This window comes from Hemicordylus capensis, chromosome 8 (assembly GCF_027244095.1).
Source record: "Hemicordylus capensis ecotype Gifberg chromosome 8, rHemCap1.1.pri, whole genome shotgun sequence".
Taxonomy (NCBI): Eukaryota; Metazoa; Chordata; class Lepidosauria; order Squamata; family Cordylidae; genus Hemicordylus; species Hemicordylus capensis.
The window spans coordinates 3584672-3600390 of record NC_069664.1 but is presented as its reverse complement, the minus strand read 5'-3'; the positions used below and the strand labels follow the sequence as shown (position 1 = coordinate 3600390).

Below are 15719 nucleotides of genomic sequence, written 5' to 3'. Positions count from 1 at the left end.
ATATACTGAGTCAGACCATGGGTCTATCTAGCTCAGGATTGTCTCCACAGACTGGCAGCAGCTCCTCCAAGGTAGCAGGCAGGAATCTCTCTCTCAGCCCTCTCTTGGAGATGCTGCCAGGGAGGGAACTTGGAACCTTCTGCTCTTCCCAGAGTGACCCCATCCCTAAGGGGAATATCTTCCAGAGCTCACACTTCTAGTCTCCCTTTCATATGCAACCAGGGCAGACATTGCTTAGCTAGGGGGACACGTCATGCTTGCTACCACAAGACCAGCTGTTCTTTAGGCTTGAATGACGTTGAATGATGTTGCAGATCATTAGGGAGCCAGAGTGGTGTAGTGGCTAGAGTGCTGGACTAGGTCTGGGGAGACCCGAGTTCAAATCCCCATTCAGCCATGAAATTACCTGGGTGACTTTGGGCCAGTAACTCTCTCTCTCAGCCTAACCTACTTCACAAGGTTGTTGTGAGGAGAAACCTAAGTATGTAGTCTGGGCTCCTTGGAGGAAGAGTGGGATATAACATGTAAAAATAAATAAATAAATAAATAAATAAATAAATAAATAAGATAAGATAAGATAAGATAAGATAAGATAAGCCATAGGGCTTCAGATCTCAGATATGGTGCCCAGGATTCTTGGCTTATCTGGGTGCAGCGATGTCTAGGAAAGCATCTCAAAAGATTTACTGAAGATTTTCAAAGTTTCTGTTTCAAAAGAAAAATGATGTGGATAGATGGTTTTTAAGTTTCCTTGAGTATTGCTTAGAATATGAATGTATCCTATATATTGTGAGAGATCATGCCATATTTCTACCTGTTTTGCATTTAAAATGGGTATGCAAATGAGAATTTTCATGGAAAGGGGGTTTAATTCTCCAAATCTCCAAGTATATCACTGGCCTTATATTTTAGTGCCTGTAGTGGGGTGGATCCTAAGCCACCTAATGGCACAGCGGGGAAATGACATGACTAGCAAGCCAGAGGTTGCCGGTTCAAATCCCCGCTGGTATGTTTCCCAGACGATGAGGGACACCTCTGTCAAGCAGCAGCGATATAGGAAGATGCTGAAGGGCACCATTTCATACTGCACAGGAGATGACCATGGTCAACCTCTCCTGTCTTCTACCAAAGACAACCACAGGGCTCTGTGGTCACCAGGAGTCGACACCGACTCAATGGCATATTTGACCTTTCGTCGGATGGAATGGGGAAACTCAGGTTTCATCCTGCTTTGATCCCAACTTGTGAGTTATGATGTGGCCTCATTGAAATCTTCAAAGAATCCTAAAAACACTCAAACTGGAACCTCAACTCTACTAGAAAATGTTGACACCAGCAGGGGCGTAGCCACTTTGGGGCAACCGTGTTCAAAGAACCCGGGCCGCCTCCCCTCAGGGGCTGCGCCTAGCAGCCGCAACACTCCCTCCGCTGTGTCTGACGTCACGGGCGGCCTCATTCGGGAGGTGGCTGGCCAGTGCTGCATTTGCATGGTGGCCAGAAGCGACTCTCCCTGCATTTAAGACCATGCCCTTACACCACTGATTGCTGTAAGTGCCTTTGGGAACTGCACTTATTATGGGTTAGCATCCCCTAATGCTTTTTAGATACAGCCATGTCAGCGTTTTCTAGTAGGTATATAGGCTGGCATAGGAGTTTTGTGTTCTTAATTTGCACATTTTAGTCCTGTATGGACTTGATGAACTTGTTCCCTCAATGTCTGCTAGGCTCCTGGACCCAATTTAGGGAGGAAACCTTCTGTTGCTCTTATGAAGTAATTCTTTTCTCAAGAAACTCTTTTCCCAATCTCTTACAAACCATTCCGGAACCTACCAGTGGATCCCTACCAGTAGATCCCTGCCAGAGAAAGCTGTAAAGAAAAGTCCATACATATTTGTTCATTTTGTTTTAGAAGGAGACAATTTTGGCAATTTATTTCTTTAGAATAAATACAGTTTATTTAATAGTCAACATGACAGTAAAGAATTAGGGTAAAATACATTGATAGTAGGGGTGTGCACGGAACCACAGAGCTGCGGTCCGGCACTGGGGGTGTGTGTGTTTCCTTTAAGGGAGGGGGAAGTTTTACTTACCCCTCCCTCCGCTTTCCCTCCTCCAGCGCGCGTATTCTTTGTAGTAATTGGGGCGGCAGGATACCTCCCTGCTGCCCCTTCTCCCGCTTAAGTGCAAAAGGCTTGCCGGACCCTTTTGTGCACACACACGTTGCGCGCGAGCTTCACGTCTCCCCGTTCTGGAGGAGATGCAAGTGAAAGGGCTTCAAAAGCCCCGTGTGTGAAAAATAACTTCCAAGTAAGGGATGGGGAGAAGAGTTCTCAGCAGTCCAAAGTTTCTCAGCTCCCGCAAGGACCTCAGGCATCCCAGAGGGGTACACAGGTTCTCATTGGCACAGGACGTCCGGACGAGGGAGTCGCATTGCCAACATGTGGCTTCTGCTCAGCTACGCCAGCCCTCCAAACGTACAGAGCTGTTAGCAAAAGGTATTGGGTGGGGAGAAGGGAAGGCCGACATGCTATTTTGAGGCAGGCAGTGTGGTGTTTTGGGTTAATCCATTCCTTGTTCCAGGCCCACTTTTGAATGGGGCTTTAGTTACTGGCATTCCAGTCCTGGGCCTTTTCTGGAGTAAGAGATTTGCGCTGGTTAAAGTGTTGAAAAGTGCAACAGTGTGAGGCAGCGGCTTGAAACCACAAGTACAGAGTTTCTTGATGAGTGTTTTAATGCATCAGGATAGGGTTGTGGCTGTTCAAATTGCCTACCACTGCAGTGGGTTTTCCTGGCAGGGGATGTCCATATTCCACCTGAATTGCAGTCACTGACGCCTCCTCCTTCTCCCTCATTTTGGGCCAATGGGGTTGCAGTGGGGAAGATGTGACAAGGGGTTTCTGGACTATTTTTCTCTAAGCGTTTATGTGCAAAGCTGTCACTAGGGGGAGCACCATGGTGCAAGCCACAATTCTTTGATGGCCTATTGAGCAAGAACCCCAGCAAAAAAATCACAAAATAAAATCATATATGGAAAGGGGCTCTAGATATCAACAGATCCTTGAACTGCGGGATCAGCTCTCCACACCGCATGGCATTGAGTACGGTTTACAGGCTTGCTGGTTAATGATTCAGCATGGGCGTAGCTATGGGGGGGGCATTGGGGGCACGTGCCCCAGTCGCCACTTTGGGAGGTCACGTGGGGGGCGCCAAAGTGCCCCTGCCGATCGCCCTTGTTTTCCAAAAATTTTATTATTTTATAATAATAATTATAAAGGGGGGGTTGCATCGCTCAGGCGCAGCGCTGATTGCGCACTGCAGCAGCAGTCAAGCCGCTCCTCCCAGAGCAGTCCTGGCATCGCCGCCCGCTTGGCTCCGGCGCCGCCCGCCACTGCACACGGGCACCTAAAGTTTGCTGCCACTCAATCATTCATCATCATCATTATCACACTGACTGACTCACGACGAGACGGAGACGGACCTCTCCTCCTGACCTGGGCGGGCTTGCTTGCCTCGCTCCGCCTCCGCTCACTCCCCGCCCCACCGCCAGTCGCGCATGCGTGTCCTCCTCTCGCCACCTGCACATGGACTGCAGAGTTTGGGAGGGACGCACGGAAGCGTTTGTGTTTCTGGCTGGGCCTGGGGGCTGTGCGGGCCGCGGCACAAGGAAAGGACGGATGGACTCAGAGGAAGGATTCAAAAGGAGGGAGGCCGCCTGCCTCATCAAACCAGAGGATAAGGTGTGTGTGTGATGATGAAATAAAATATTTATTTATTTGAAAAATTAACTGCTGGTGTAGACACTAGTGTTGTTAACTTGGGCGGCAGGGGCAGGTGCATTTTGCTTGTTGTCTGTGTCTGTACACCGCAAGTGTCTGTCTCTCCCCCCGTCTCCCATTCGGAGTCCCGCGCGCCGCGCCTGCTGCTGCATGGCCTGGGCGCGGCCGTCTGAACGCCGGGCAGACTCAGGCTGGCCAGGTGAGTTGCCCCTGCGCTAGTGTAGCTAGCTAGCCCCCGCGCTAGTGTAGCTAGCCCCCGGCCCCCGTATCCCCGGCGGCGGCGGTGGCGAGAGCTCGCCAACTGCCAACACCCTGCCCGCTTGCCTCTCTCTGCCCGGCTCGTCTCTCTCTGGTCTCTCCTCTCTCGCCGCGAGAGAGTCTCTCTGACTGAGCCAGGCAGCGCCGCCGCCAAGGGCAGTGCAGCAGGCCCTGGCTGACTGCTGCTAACGTTACAAGACTGCTCAATCATCTTAAAGTACCGCCTCCCTCCAAGCTTTTAGCCCTCCCCATTTGCTTCGTATGGGCGGCTTCCAACCACCGTACCATCTTTACTGGTGCTTCTCTGTGGCAGACAGAAGTTTTAAGGCGCGACTGTCCCTCCTCTCCCATTCCCAGGCTAATAGTTAGCAATAGTCTCAGAGATATGTAAAAGTACTAGCGTAATCAGGATACTTGTTTGTTCAGAATTATACGGTTTTAAAAGCTTCACGGGTCGGAAATCAATGAAGAAGTCTTCGGTTTTGCCGTAGCTGCATGTGATTGAGCACTACTAAGCGTTCACTTCACTCCCAAACAAAAAGCAGAAGCAAAGAAACTAGTTCCTTCTCTTTCTAACTCAAGTCTTATTCCGTCCAAACATGTTGATTTTAAATAAGTCTTTGGCACTCACGGAGAATCGTCACCAGTGAGTCTTTTCCATGCTGCTAGAGGTACAGCCTGAGTGCTACTCTAGCTTTTTAATACTTCTATAGATTGTGCTCGTTCCCCCTTCTTCTCGGGCTGTTTCTACAAGCTGCTTCTGATTTGATCAGAATTGTGCTTGTCATGCTAATAGATCCAATCGGTGGGATGGGAGCTTTCCCCGCATGGAGCGGGTGGAGGACTGTCGGTCGCCATAGAAACTGTGCACATCAGTAAAGGAAAAGCGAAGGGTAAGATCCTGTCCTGCTCCTTGCCTTTATCGGTGGATTTTATTGTGCATGTATGTAGCTTGCCCTCTCCCCCTGGGTTATTGGCTTCTGGTTGCCCAAGAAACAAAACCATGCAAGCAGAGAAACTTGTTTTTAAAACGATAAGGAGGCACGCCTTTCATTGAATCCCAAATCACAATATTCTGTGGGTGAGTCTCATTTCCTCCTTTTCACTTTAAAATGTGTGGTAATAAGGATTAAGTATGGTAGCACACAGAAGGCGAGGTGAGGGCATATTAACAAGGAGGGCATATTAACAGGGGGAGGAATCTTGCTCCAATGTTCGAAGCTTTACTGTGGAAAAGGAACTATTATTGCAATCATTCTGGGGATTTTGAAATTGATGTGTTTTAGTAAACCAAAGCTACTCCATTTTGTTAGTAAACCAAAGAAACTCTCTTTTGAAAGCTAAAAAGCTCTAACTCAGAGAAACCTCAGCAAGGCCAAGGACACAGACTCTGCAACATTGCTTTAACAATAGCCATCACTACTCTTATCTCTCTAGCTCGCATAGTAGCAATTGCAATGCTAACCAAGCTAGGTTCCCATGAGAAACGCTTGAAATGCTAACGCTGAAGAAAGAACGGATCTAACCATATTAGGGAAATCACCTGATGGACGATAGTCCAGTCACGCATGCGTGCTTGAAAGGGGTTAGGTCACAGTTGCTATGTGCATTAGGGTCAAGAGCCTTTTTGCATTCATGTTGTTGTTTGTATAAAAGGAACATCTCTAGCTGTAACTCATTGTATTCAATGTAAAGCGTGAGCTGCATTGGATACCTTGCTGTCGCGAAGCAATAAAGCCTCTGATTGATTCCCTTGAGTCTGTTTGATTGGCTAAAAGCGGACCCAAGTCGAGCCGGGTCTTCACATCAATTTGGTGCCGTGACTCGGATGTAACTTGGGTGGACGATTTGGCCCGTCGTGGGACAACGAGGACCAGCGCGCACCACAGCCTTTGTCTGAGGAGGTTTCTCGTGGCCCTGGGACGCGTCAGTCGTTACTACACGCTACATCTGGGAATCGAGGCAAGAGCCTGAGGGAGAGGCAAGAAATCCAGAGACGTCTTTGGTGAGTACCCCAAGCCCAAGTAGGGGAACAAAAGGGGGGGGGGAAAGCCCAGGGAGGGGCATTCTTTCATCCCGAGAAGAGGGGAGAAAGCAAAATTACCCAAGCAGGGGCAATTTAAGCCAAAATCCCGAGAGGGGGGGGCAATTTCAGCCAAAGAGTCTGAAGGAGAGGAGGCTGAGTCAAAAATAAACGACCCAAGCACAAGCAAGCTAGGGGGTGGACCATGGGGAGCAGAAATAGCAAGCACGCGAAATCTGAAAGGATTTCTTGCACACCCTTGGAATGTGTGTTGAAGCATTGGAAGATCCTCACAGGGGAGAGCAATTCTCTTAAAAAATATATGTTGAAAGGTCTCTGTATAGAAGTGTGGCCAACCTATCGGCTTGGCGATGGCACCACCTACTGGCCACGTACAGGAAGTGTTGATCAAGCTTTAATTTTAGAATTGTTGGTATATTGTTCAAAAAATGGAAAGTATGAAGAACACTGTTATGTTCAGCCATTCATGGAATTATGGTGCAGACCTCTGTTGGCCATGGACTGTGGGCTAATGCCTGCAGGGAATTCTTCTGGACTATTTCCCTTACAGTCTTGCCCTTCCACTCCCCTCACCCCTTCCACACCTCCCCCTCCTCCACCCTATCCCAAGCCCTATGAATGCCCAGAAGATGATTGTGTTCAACCTATTTACCCACCCCCACCCCCACCACAACCTCAACCTATTCCCCAGCCTCAGCTGCATCCAGTTCCCAATGTACCAGATGTACAGAGAGCACCCTCTCCAGGAAGGGGGGGGGCATAGGTTTGGTTGACTTAGAGGGGGGAGATACATTGGGGCCACTTCCTACACCTTTGACGCCTTTGGGAACGGGGGCGGGCATAGGTTTGGTTGATTTGGGAACAACACCGTTGCAACCTTTAAAGACAGATTTGGAAGCCTTGGATTTAGCTATTGTGCCTATTAACAGCGGTACCGTCTCACTTACAAACCCCAAAATCAGCCCCGTTGCCTGGCATACTAGGAGTAAAAGCAGCAGCAGAGTCCCAGTTTTAGCCCCATTGAGGGAAACTTTAACTGCCACAGGGGACCGAACATTAGTCCATGTTCCCTTTTCATCTGCAGATTTAATGAATTGGAAGCTGCAAACTAAATCACTTAGAGAAGACCCAGTAGCCTGCTCTAGTCTCTTTGAGTCTGTGTTTGCTACTCACAAGCCTATATGGGCAGATATCCAGCAAATGGCTGGCTCTTTGCTTACAGCAGAGGAACGACGCCTCCTTTTGCAGAAAGCTACCCAGTTAGCCACCAACATGGGGGCCCGTCAGACACCAGTTGTTGCAGCAGCAGAACTATATCCCTTGCAGGATCCTAACTGGGATCCAAATACTGAAGCTGGGCATGCCGCTTTGGACACTTTTCGCCAGCTCTTTCTGAAGGCTCTCAACACTTGTGTGCCTAGACATACAAATCTGAACAGACTTCGTCAGACCTTTCAGGGTCCAAATGACTTTCTGGAAAGGCTTGAAAAATGCCTTCACCAATTCACGTCCCTGGACCTTAAATCTCCAGAAGCAGAACATATTTTGAGAGCAGCATTTTTGGCTCAGAGTGCACAGGACATTAGAAAGAGACTGAATAAGTTAGATGCACCTTTGACCATGGCTCTCGACTCTTTAGTGGAGGCAGCCTACCGTGTCTATACACAGAGAGAGAACCCAGACCCAGAGTCAGAAAAAGAGAAGGAGAAGGAAAGGGAGAAGGAGAAAGAAAAAGAGAAGGAGAAGGAAAGGGAGAAGGAGAAAGAAAAAGAAAGGGAGAAGGAGAAAGAAAAGGAAAAGGAGAAGGAGAAGAAAGTAGGAGGAAGTAAACCACATATCCTATATGCTGGTCGAGGAAAGGGGGCCCAGCAGGGGCCGGGAAGAGCATCCCCTCGACAGGGATCTCCATATTGTTACCATTGCGGAAATCCAAACCATTGGGTCCGGAACTGTCCGACCCGGTTTCAAGGACCGCAGCCATTTCCACAGCAAATGCAGCAAATGCCCTATTGGCAGACAGCCTTGGCTGTCCAGCCACAGCAGCATTTCCAGTCACAGCAGCAGTTCCAACAATTTCAGCCGCAACAGCAGTTTCAACCACAACAATTTCAACGCCAGCAGCAGGGGGGCCAGCAGTTCCAATCCCAATAGCAGCCCTACCAGTCTAGTCCCCAGAGTCCCTATCAACAAAGGAACTCCAGATAGGACAGGCCGGGGGAAACAGCTGTATTGGCGACTTGCCGAACACTTTCACCCACAGAACCCCTGGTGGCCTGCAGAGTGGGCTCTGGAGCAAATGCTCAGACTGTTTCAATGTTAGTAGATTCCGGCGCCACTCATTCAGTCTTAATTACTCCAAAAGGGGCTACCCCAAGCAGCCGTTCCACCTTTGTGGAAGGAGCCACGGGTGCTTCAGCAAAACATCACTTTTTGGAAGCCATACCCTTTGAATGCGCAGGGTCACAAGGACAACATTCCTTCCTGCACATGCCTCAGTGCCCTGTGAATCTATTGGGCAGAGATTTATTGTGTGCCATGCGGGCTACCTTATCTTTCGCCCCAGACCAAATCACCATGGAAATTCCTGATTCAGAAACCTGGGCAGTTCAAGCTAGAGTGATGGGTCTTTTCCCACCCATGCTTGCACCATTAATTGATTTACAAGTACCAGAGACAGTGTGGGCCAAGGAGGGAGTGCCAGGCAAAGCAAAATATGCCCAACCAGTGACAATTCGATTGAAACCAAACACCCAGCCTGTTGCAATACCACAGTATCCCTTAAGGAAGGGAGGCGCAGAGGGATTAAAACCAATTGTTGATGCCTTCATAGCCAATGGAATCTTAGTTCCCAGCCAAAGCGCATGGAATTCCCCGATCATTGCCATTCCAAAACCAGACGGTAGATGGCGCCTGGTACAAGACCTAAGAGCAGTAAATGCCTGTGTGGAACCTCTACACACAATTTTGCCAAATCCACACACTATAATGACAGCTGTGCCACCACAAATGACTAGTTTTACTGTTCTGGACTTGAAGGATGCTTTTTTTTGCATATCTTTAGCGCCAGAATCACAACCAATATTTGCACTAGACAGGCACGACCCGAAAACGCATGTAAAAGTCGGGCTCCAATGGTCTCGTCTGCCACAAGGGTTAAATTCCGCGCCCCATTTGTTCAGCGATGCGTTGAGGGAGGAATTGGGCAGGTGGACACCCCCAGAAGGCGAGGAAGGCAAGGATTTTGTGTTGCTGCAGTTTCTAGACGATTTGTTCCTAGCCACAACCTCAAAGGAGCTCAATTTGATCCTTACCACTTCACTTTTGCTCCATCTAGCGGATGCAGGCTTTCATCCATCAAAATCTAAAGCGCAGGTGGCCTTACCCCAAGTTAAATATATGGGGCTTTTACTCAGCCAAGGACAGAAGTCTCTTTTGCCAGAGCGAAAAGAGGCCATTTGCAGAATAGCCCCACCCTCCAATCGCCGTCAGTTGCGTTCATTCATTGGAATGGCTAATTTTTGCTGCCAATGGATTCATGGGTTTGCAGCTTTAGCCCAACCCCTGTATGATGCACTTTCTGGAGGAGAAAATGACAGCTTTACATGGACAGCAGACTGCCAATCTGCTTTCATGGAAATAAAGGCAGCTCTTGCAAGTGCGCCAGCACTTGGACTGCCCGACTACAACAAAGTTTTCTACTTATTTGCTTCTGAGTGTCAGGGAACAGCATCTGGGATACTTACACAAACCCTGGGCAAAGATCATCGCCCAATTGCATATTTTTCTTCCAAACTAGATGGCGTGGCCCAAGGTTGGCCTCCTTGCTTGAGGGCCCTGGCCGCAGCGGCTGTCATTTTGGAAGAAGATCTGAAATTCACTTTAGGTTCCAAGACTAAACTGTATGTTCCACACTCAGTTCTTACATTGCTGGAGAACAGAGCAAACCAATGGCTGAAACCTGCATGCATGGCTAAGTACCAAGCCATTTTTATCGAATCTCCAGAACTTTCCATTCATCACTGCACTGCATTAAATCCAGCAACCTTTTTACCACAAAACATGTCAGAACCAGACCCTCCTTTGCATGATTGTCAGCAATTTCTGGACTATCATTGCTCAGCCAGACCAGACCTGACTGATATTCCACTATCAGATGCAGATCTCACATTTTATACAGATGGGAGCAGTTTTATGGACAATGGGGTCAGGAGGGCTGGTTATGCCATTGTTACCATACATGCTACAGTGGAAGCTAACTCATTACCCTCTGGGACCTCAGCTCAGTTGGCAGAACTGATCGCCTTGACTAGAGCTTTGCTGTTAGCCCAGGACCAGAAAGTCAATATCTTCACTGATTCAAAGTATTCCTTCTCGGTAGTACATGCCCACGCCGCCATCTGGCGGGAGAGAGGGTTCATTACCGCTGATGGGTCACCAATAAAGCATGGTGGCCAGATTTTGGAACTTCTAGATGCTATACTTTTGCCAAGCAAAGTTGCAGTTATGCATTGCCCAGGGCATGAGAGAAAGGACACTGAGATTGCCCAAGACAATGGCAGAGCAGATCACGCAGCCAAAACAGCAGCTCTGCTGCCACCCCCACCCACACTATCTATGTTACCACTTATTCCAGCTTTCCCTTTGCTTCAGCCTCAGGACCACCCTTTCCCAATGACAGGAGAGGACGTGTCTACTTTAAATGACCTTTTGCAAAACACTGAATGGACTCAGACTGAGAATGGAGCTGTCCATACTTCAGGCCAACAGTTTTTTTCATATGGCACCACCATGGCCTTAGTGAAGCAAGCCCATCTTACGACACACTTGGGAAGGGACAGACTATATGAGCTTTTAGTCACATATTTTTACCACCCTCAATTGAGAGCAATGGTAACCACCACTGTCAATGCATGTGTGGTTTGCATTAAGAACAATCCAGCTCCACCAAGGAGAGCAAGACCACGCGTTCTGCTCAGGACAGGAACAGCCCCAGGTGACTCTTGGCAATTAGACTTCACTGACATGCCTAGAGCTGGAATGTATAAACACTTGCTATTGTTTATTGACAATTTCACTGGGTGCTCAGAAGGATTTGTTTGTAAGACAAACAAGACAAAGGAAGTCACCAAGAGGCTTCTACAAGACATTATACCGAGATTTTCACTGCCTAGACATTTAGATTCGGATCAAGGACCACATTTTACCTCTACAGTCATACAGGAGGTAGCCACAGCCTTGGGAATTCGCTACCATTTACATACACCTTGGCGGCCCACTTCTTCCGGGAGAGTAGAGGCCTCAAATCGGATCTTGAAGACACACCTGAGGAAGATATGTCAAGAACTATCGCTAAAATGGCCAGACGCCTTGCCTCTGGCCCTTTTTCGCATGCGCATCACACCGCGGGGACGTAGTGGGCTCTCACCATTTGAAGCTCTGTACGGGAGAGTGTGTTCTCTAAATCCTCTATCTGCTGATGTATCTGACTTACATGTCAGGGGAGAAGAATTGCTGAAACAACATGTAGTTGGCATTGCGGCTGCCTTGTCTTCTCTTTCTTCTCATTTACAGGCAACGCAACGGCCGCCACTAGAGGGACCACAACACCCTTTCCAACCAGGCGATCAGGTGTACCTTGAGAAATGGCAGAAGCCTAACCTTGATCCACGGTGGACGGGCCCGTTTACAGTGCTCCTAGTGACCCAAACTGCAGTTCGTCTCTCTGGATCAAAGACTTGGACCCATCACACCCGAGTGAGATTCACGCCTACCCCAGCGAAGGAACCAGAAGACAACAACAACAACTGGGCAGTGACCAAGCGTGGAGACCTGAGACTCACTTTACGCAAACAGCCACCACCAAAACCCCCACCGGAGCCTCTTTCCCTTGAAGATACTCTGGCAGTGTGGGAAGCAATGGATGAAGGACACTTTTAATTTTCCCAAACATTTTTCTTGCAAAGAACAATATTTTTATCCCCCCCCCCCTTTTCTTTAATATTTTCTGTACAAAGGGAGGATGTATCTCTTTTGGTGTTTGTCATGTTATTTCTTGTGTACATGGTCAATTCAACACCCACACGCTCCACTTTTACAGACTTTAGCTGACATTGCCAACTTAAATGACTGCTGGCTATGCAGTCACATGGCAAGCACAGAAGGGGATATTTTAAACGTAGTGGCCATTCCAGTCACACTTGGCTGGTGGATTACTTATCCACAAACCACAGAACAGCCCCAATATTTTTCAAATTACACTACATATTGGTCTTGGGGAAAACACAGAGAAACAATTCACTTCCAGGGAAGAAGCATTAGTTATAATCGCTATGGATACACTAAAAGGGAAACTCTCAACAGAAATGCCCTTGGTATCCCGGATATTAAGCTTTCAAGCCACGGCTTACATCCTATCTGCATTGAAAATAGAAATGGTACAGGGAAGTTTTTGGGAGTGAATCCCTACCACAGCTGTACACACATAGTGTCCTTTAACAGCACGGACGGAACATGGTTCTCTCAACACAGAGAGAACGAGCTAGAGTGTTTTCATATTCCTCTTGATTTAGGAATACCTACTTCTCTTAGAGAATTTCTTTTTCTTAACTTCACAGACTCAGAGTGGATCACTGTTTCAAAAGCCCTGAACCTTTATAATTCTTCCATATATCTTACAAAAGGTCTTGGCCTTTGTCAACAGGCAAACCAAACTGATCATGTTTGTGAAGGCTCTAGTTTTAACACGCACATGCCTTGGTTTGACATCTGGGTGACTATTGCATGTGCTTATCCAGAGAAAGGGTCAAAAACATGGAAGCATCTGTTTAGCAATGCAGGTAAAGACATTGTGGGTTTGTGTAGCCATTATGTCAATTTACCTCGTTCAGGAAACAACTTAATTGTTGCCTTACCTGCAGGCCTTTATTGGGTCTGTGGGAACAGAGCCTATCGTGCATTACCCCCAGGATGGACAGGCAGATGTGCACCAGCCCATTTAGCACCTACCATTTATGTGAAACCTTCACTTAATGCATCACAAGTTCTTAATCTTGGAAGCTTGTTACACAGAACACGAAGACAAGCCAAAATCAATTATGTTCCAAATCCTTTAGCTACACGAAACACAAAGTGCCATCAATGGACAAGAACCATACTACCTAGGTTAGGAGTAAATCAACTAGAAAAAGCTATAATAAATATTTCCAGACAAATCGAACTCTCATTTAACCAGACTCTGTTAGCCTTAACTGATATGGGCACAGAGATAAATTCATTAGGAGAAGTAGTCATGCAAAACCGTAGAGCTTTAGATATTCTCACAGCTCAAGAGGGAGGAGCTTGCGCAGTTCTAGGCGAGGTTTGTTGTTTTTATGTCAATGAGACTGGATCCATCGCTGCTCATGTTCAAAATCTTAAAGATCAACTTCAAATATGGCATAACATGGGAAAGGAAAACCCTATGGATATATGGACATGGCTCACTTCTTGGTTACCCATTTGGGGATTGTGGGCACAGAAGATAATCATAATTATCGTATGTATTTGTCTTTTATTGATAATCACATGTTGCTGCTTGCAATGCATTCCAACTTTAATCCACTTGTTTATGAAAGCCTTTAGACCCCATCACAGTTTGGGACCTAAATACACATCTGTACCCTTACAAGCATTAATGAGGGCATCCTGAAGCATCCTGAAGATTCAGGATGATCCAATTGTTTCAGGGGGGAATTGATGTGTTTTAGTAAACCAAAGCTACTCCATTTTGTTAGTAAACCAAAGAAACTCCTTTGCTTAGAAACTTAAAAAGCTCTAACTCAGAGAAACCTCAGCAAGGCCCAAGGACACAAACTCTGCAACATTGCTTTAACAATAGCTGCCACTACTCTTATCTCTCTAGCTCGCATAGTAGCAATTGCAATGCTAACCAAGCTAGGTTCCCATGAGAAACGCTTGAAATGCTAACGCTGAAGAAAGAGCGGATCTAACCATATTAGGGAAATCACCTGATGGACGATAGTCCAGTCACGCATGCGTGCTTGAAAGGGGTTAGGTCACAGTTGCTATGTGCATTAGGATCAAGAGCCTTTTTGCATTCATGTTGTTGTTTGTATAAAAGGAACATCTCTAGCTGTAACTCATTGTATTCAATGTGATGCGTGAGCTACATTGTCTACCTTGCTGTCGCGAAGCAATTAAAAGCCTCTGATTGATTCCCTTGAGTCTGTTTGATTGGCTAATTGAGGACCCAAGTCGAGCCCGGGTATTCACATCAAAGCCATCCAGGTTGTTGGCTGTCACCACATCTTGTGGCAGAGAATTCCACAAGCTGATGATGCTGAATTCCTTTGATAACTCAGAAGTGCAGGTGCACTCCATGACCACCTCCATAGCCACCCCTACCCTGAAAGCCATGCTCCATGGCCACGCCACTCCTCATGGTCATACCCCTCACGTCGATAGATGCAATCATTGGGGTGACTGCTACAAGAAGGCAAGCCGTGCATTTCCGTAGGCATGCCCTGACCTTCATTTTAGGATGCCCAGACACGGGTCCACCATAGGATTGGCGTGCTGACGGTCCCCGGCGCCAATGCCTGGCAGCATCTCCTGCAGGAAGGGCTGGGAAAGACTCCTGCCTGGAACCATGGAGGAGAACCGCTGCCGGTCAGTGTCGGCACTATGGAGGTAACGGGACCAATGGTCTGACTTAGTTGAAGGCCGCTTCCTACGTTGCTCCTGCATGGAACATTGTCTCCATGTAGAAAGCCAGCCAAGCGCTTTGTTGGTATCCCTGCTGAGACACAGGAACACAGGCAGCTGCCACAGACGGAGTCAGACCACGGGTCCATCTATCTCCCTGTTGTCTACCCAGTCTGGCAGCGGCTTCTCCCAGGTTGCCGGCAGGAGTCTCTCTCAGCCCTCTCTGGGAGATGCTGCTGCCAGGGAGGGAACTGGGAACCTCGATGCTCTTCCCAGAGCTGCCCCAGCCGCTGATATGACGATCGTGCCATGCTCACAGACCAAGTCTCCCATTCAAATGCAAACCAGGGCAGACCCTGCTTAGCCAAGAAGACAAGTCACGCTGGCTACCACAAGGCCAGCTCGCCTCTCGGAAACGCGGGGAGGTGGTGCTGGGGCTGCGGCAGCCCTGCCTGTTCTTGCAGCAGCACCACCACCCCGCGGCACCGCAGCAGCAGCCCCCCACGTCCCTGACGCAGTAGGCCGCCTCCCTCCCTCCCCCCTCCCTCCCTCCCTGTGGCTCGAGCTGGGCCCCGCCCCTCCTCCCTCCCCCTCCCTCCCTTGAGTTGGGCCCCGCCCCTCCCCCCTCCCCCCTGTCCAACCCCCCCCCCGCCTAACCGCTCCGCCGTTGGCCGGAGGGAGGAGCGTCGGCCAGGCACTGGCAGCAGGAAGGGGCGGAAGGAGGCGGCGGCAGGCGGGCAGGCAGGCAGGCAGGCAGGCGCCCGCTCCCAGGACCAGCGGGAGACGTCGCAGCCTGGCTGCCCGGGCTCAGGGTGAGGAGGAGAGCGGCCTGGAGCTGGGCGCGGGCCAGGGCGCTCCGGGGCAGCTGAGTTGGCGGGGGGGGCATCCTCCTCCTCCTGCGGGAGGAAAGAGGGAGAGCCTGGGGGGCGGCCGGCCGG

The 15719-nt window shown here is 48.8% G+C and overlaps 1 protein-coding gene across 2 annotated transcripts; it reads left to right on the top strand.

The window, feature by feature from the left end:
- The first annotated feature begins 3354 nt into the window (after nucleotides 1-3354).
- On the top strand, nucleotides 3355-12020 carry LOC128333500 (protein NYNRIN-like). Of its 2 annotated transcripts, XM_053268980.1 has the most exons (3): nucleotides 3355-3737; nucleotides 4831-5115; nucleotides 5813-12020. In XM_053268980.1, exon 3 carries the CDS (start codon nucleotides 8392-8394, stop codon nucleotides 12013-12015), a length of 3624 nt encoding a protein of 1207 aa, XP_053124955.1. In that variant the 5' UTR covers nucleotides 3355-3737; nucleotides 4831-5115; nucleotides 5813-8391; the 3' UTR covers nucleotides 12016-12020. The 2 variants fall into 2 exon arrangements, with proteins under 2 accessions (XP_053124955.1, XP_053124954.1); XM_053268979.1 differs by having other exon boundaries at nucleotides 4831-12020.
- Nucleotides 12021-15719: the final 3699 nt, after the last annotated feature.

Bases quoted from the DNA above. Each gene is read 5' to 3' on its own strand.
- LOC128333500 (XM_053268980.1), top strand. From the start codon at position 8,392: ATGTTAGTAGATTCCGGCGCCACTCATTCAGTCTTAATTACTCCAAAA.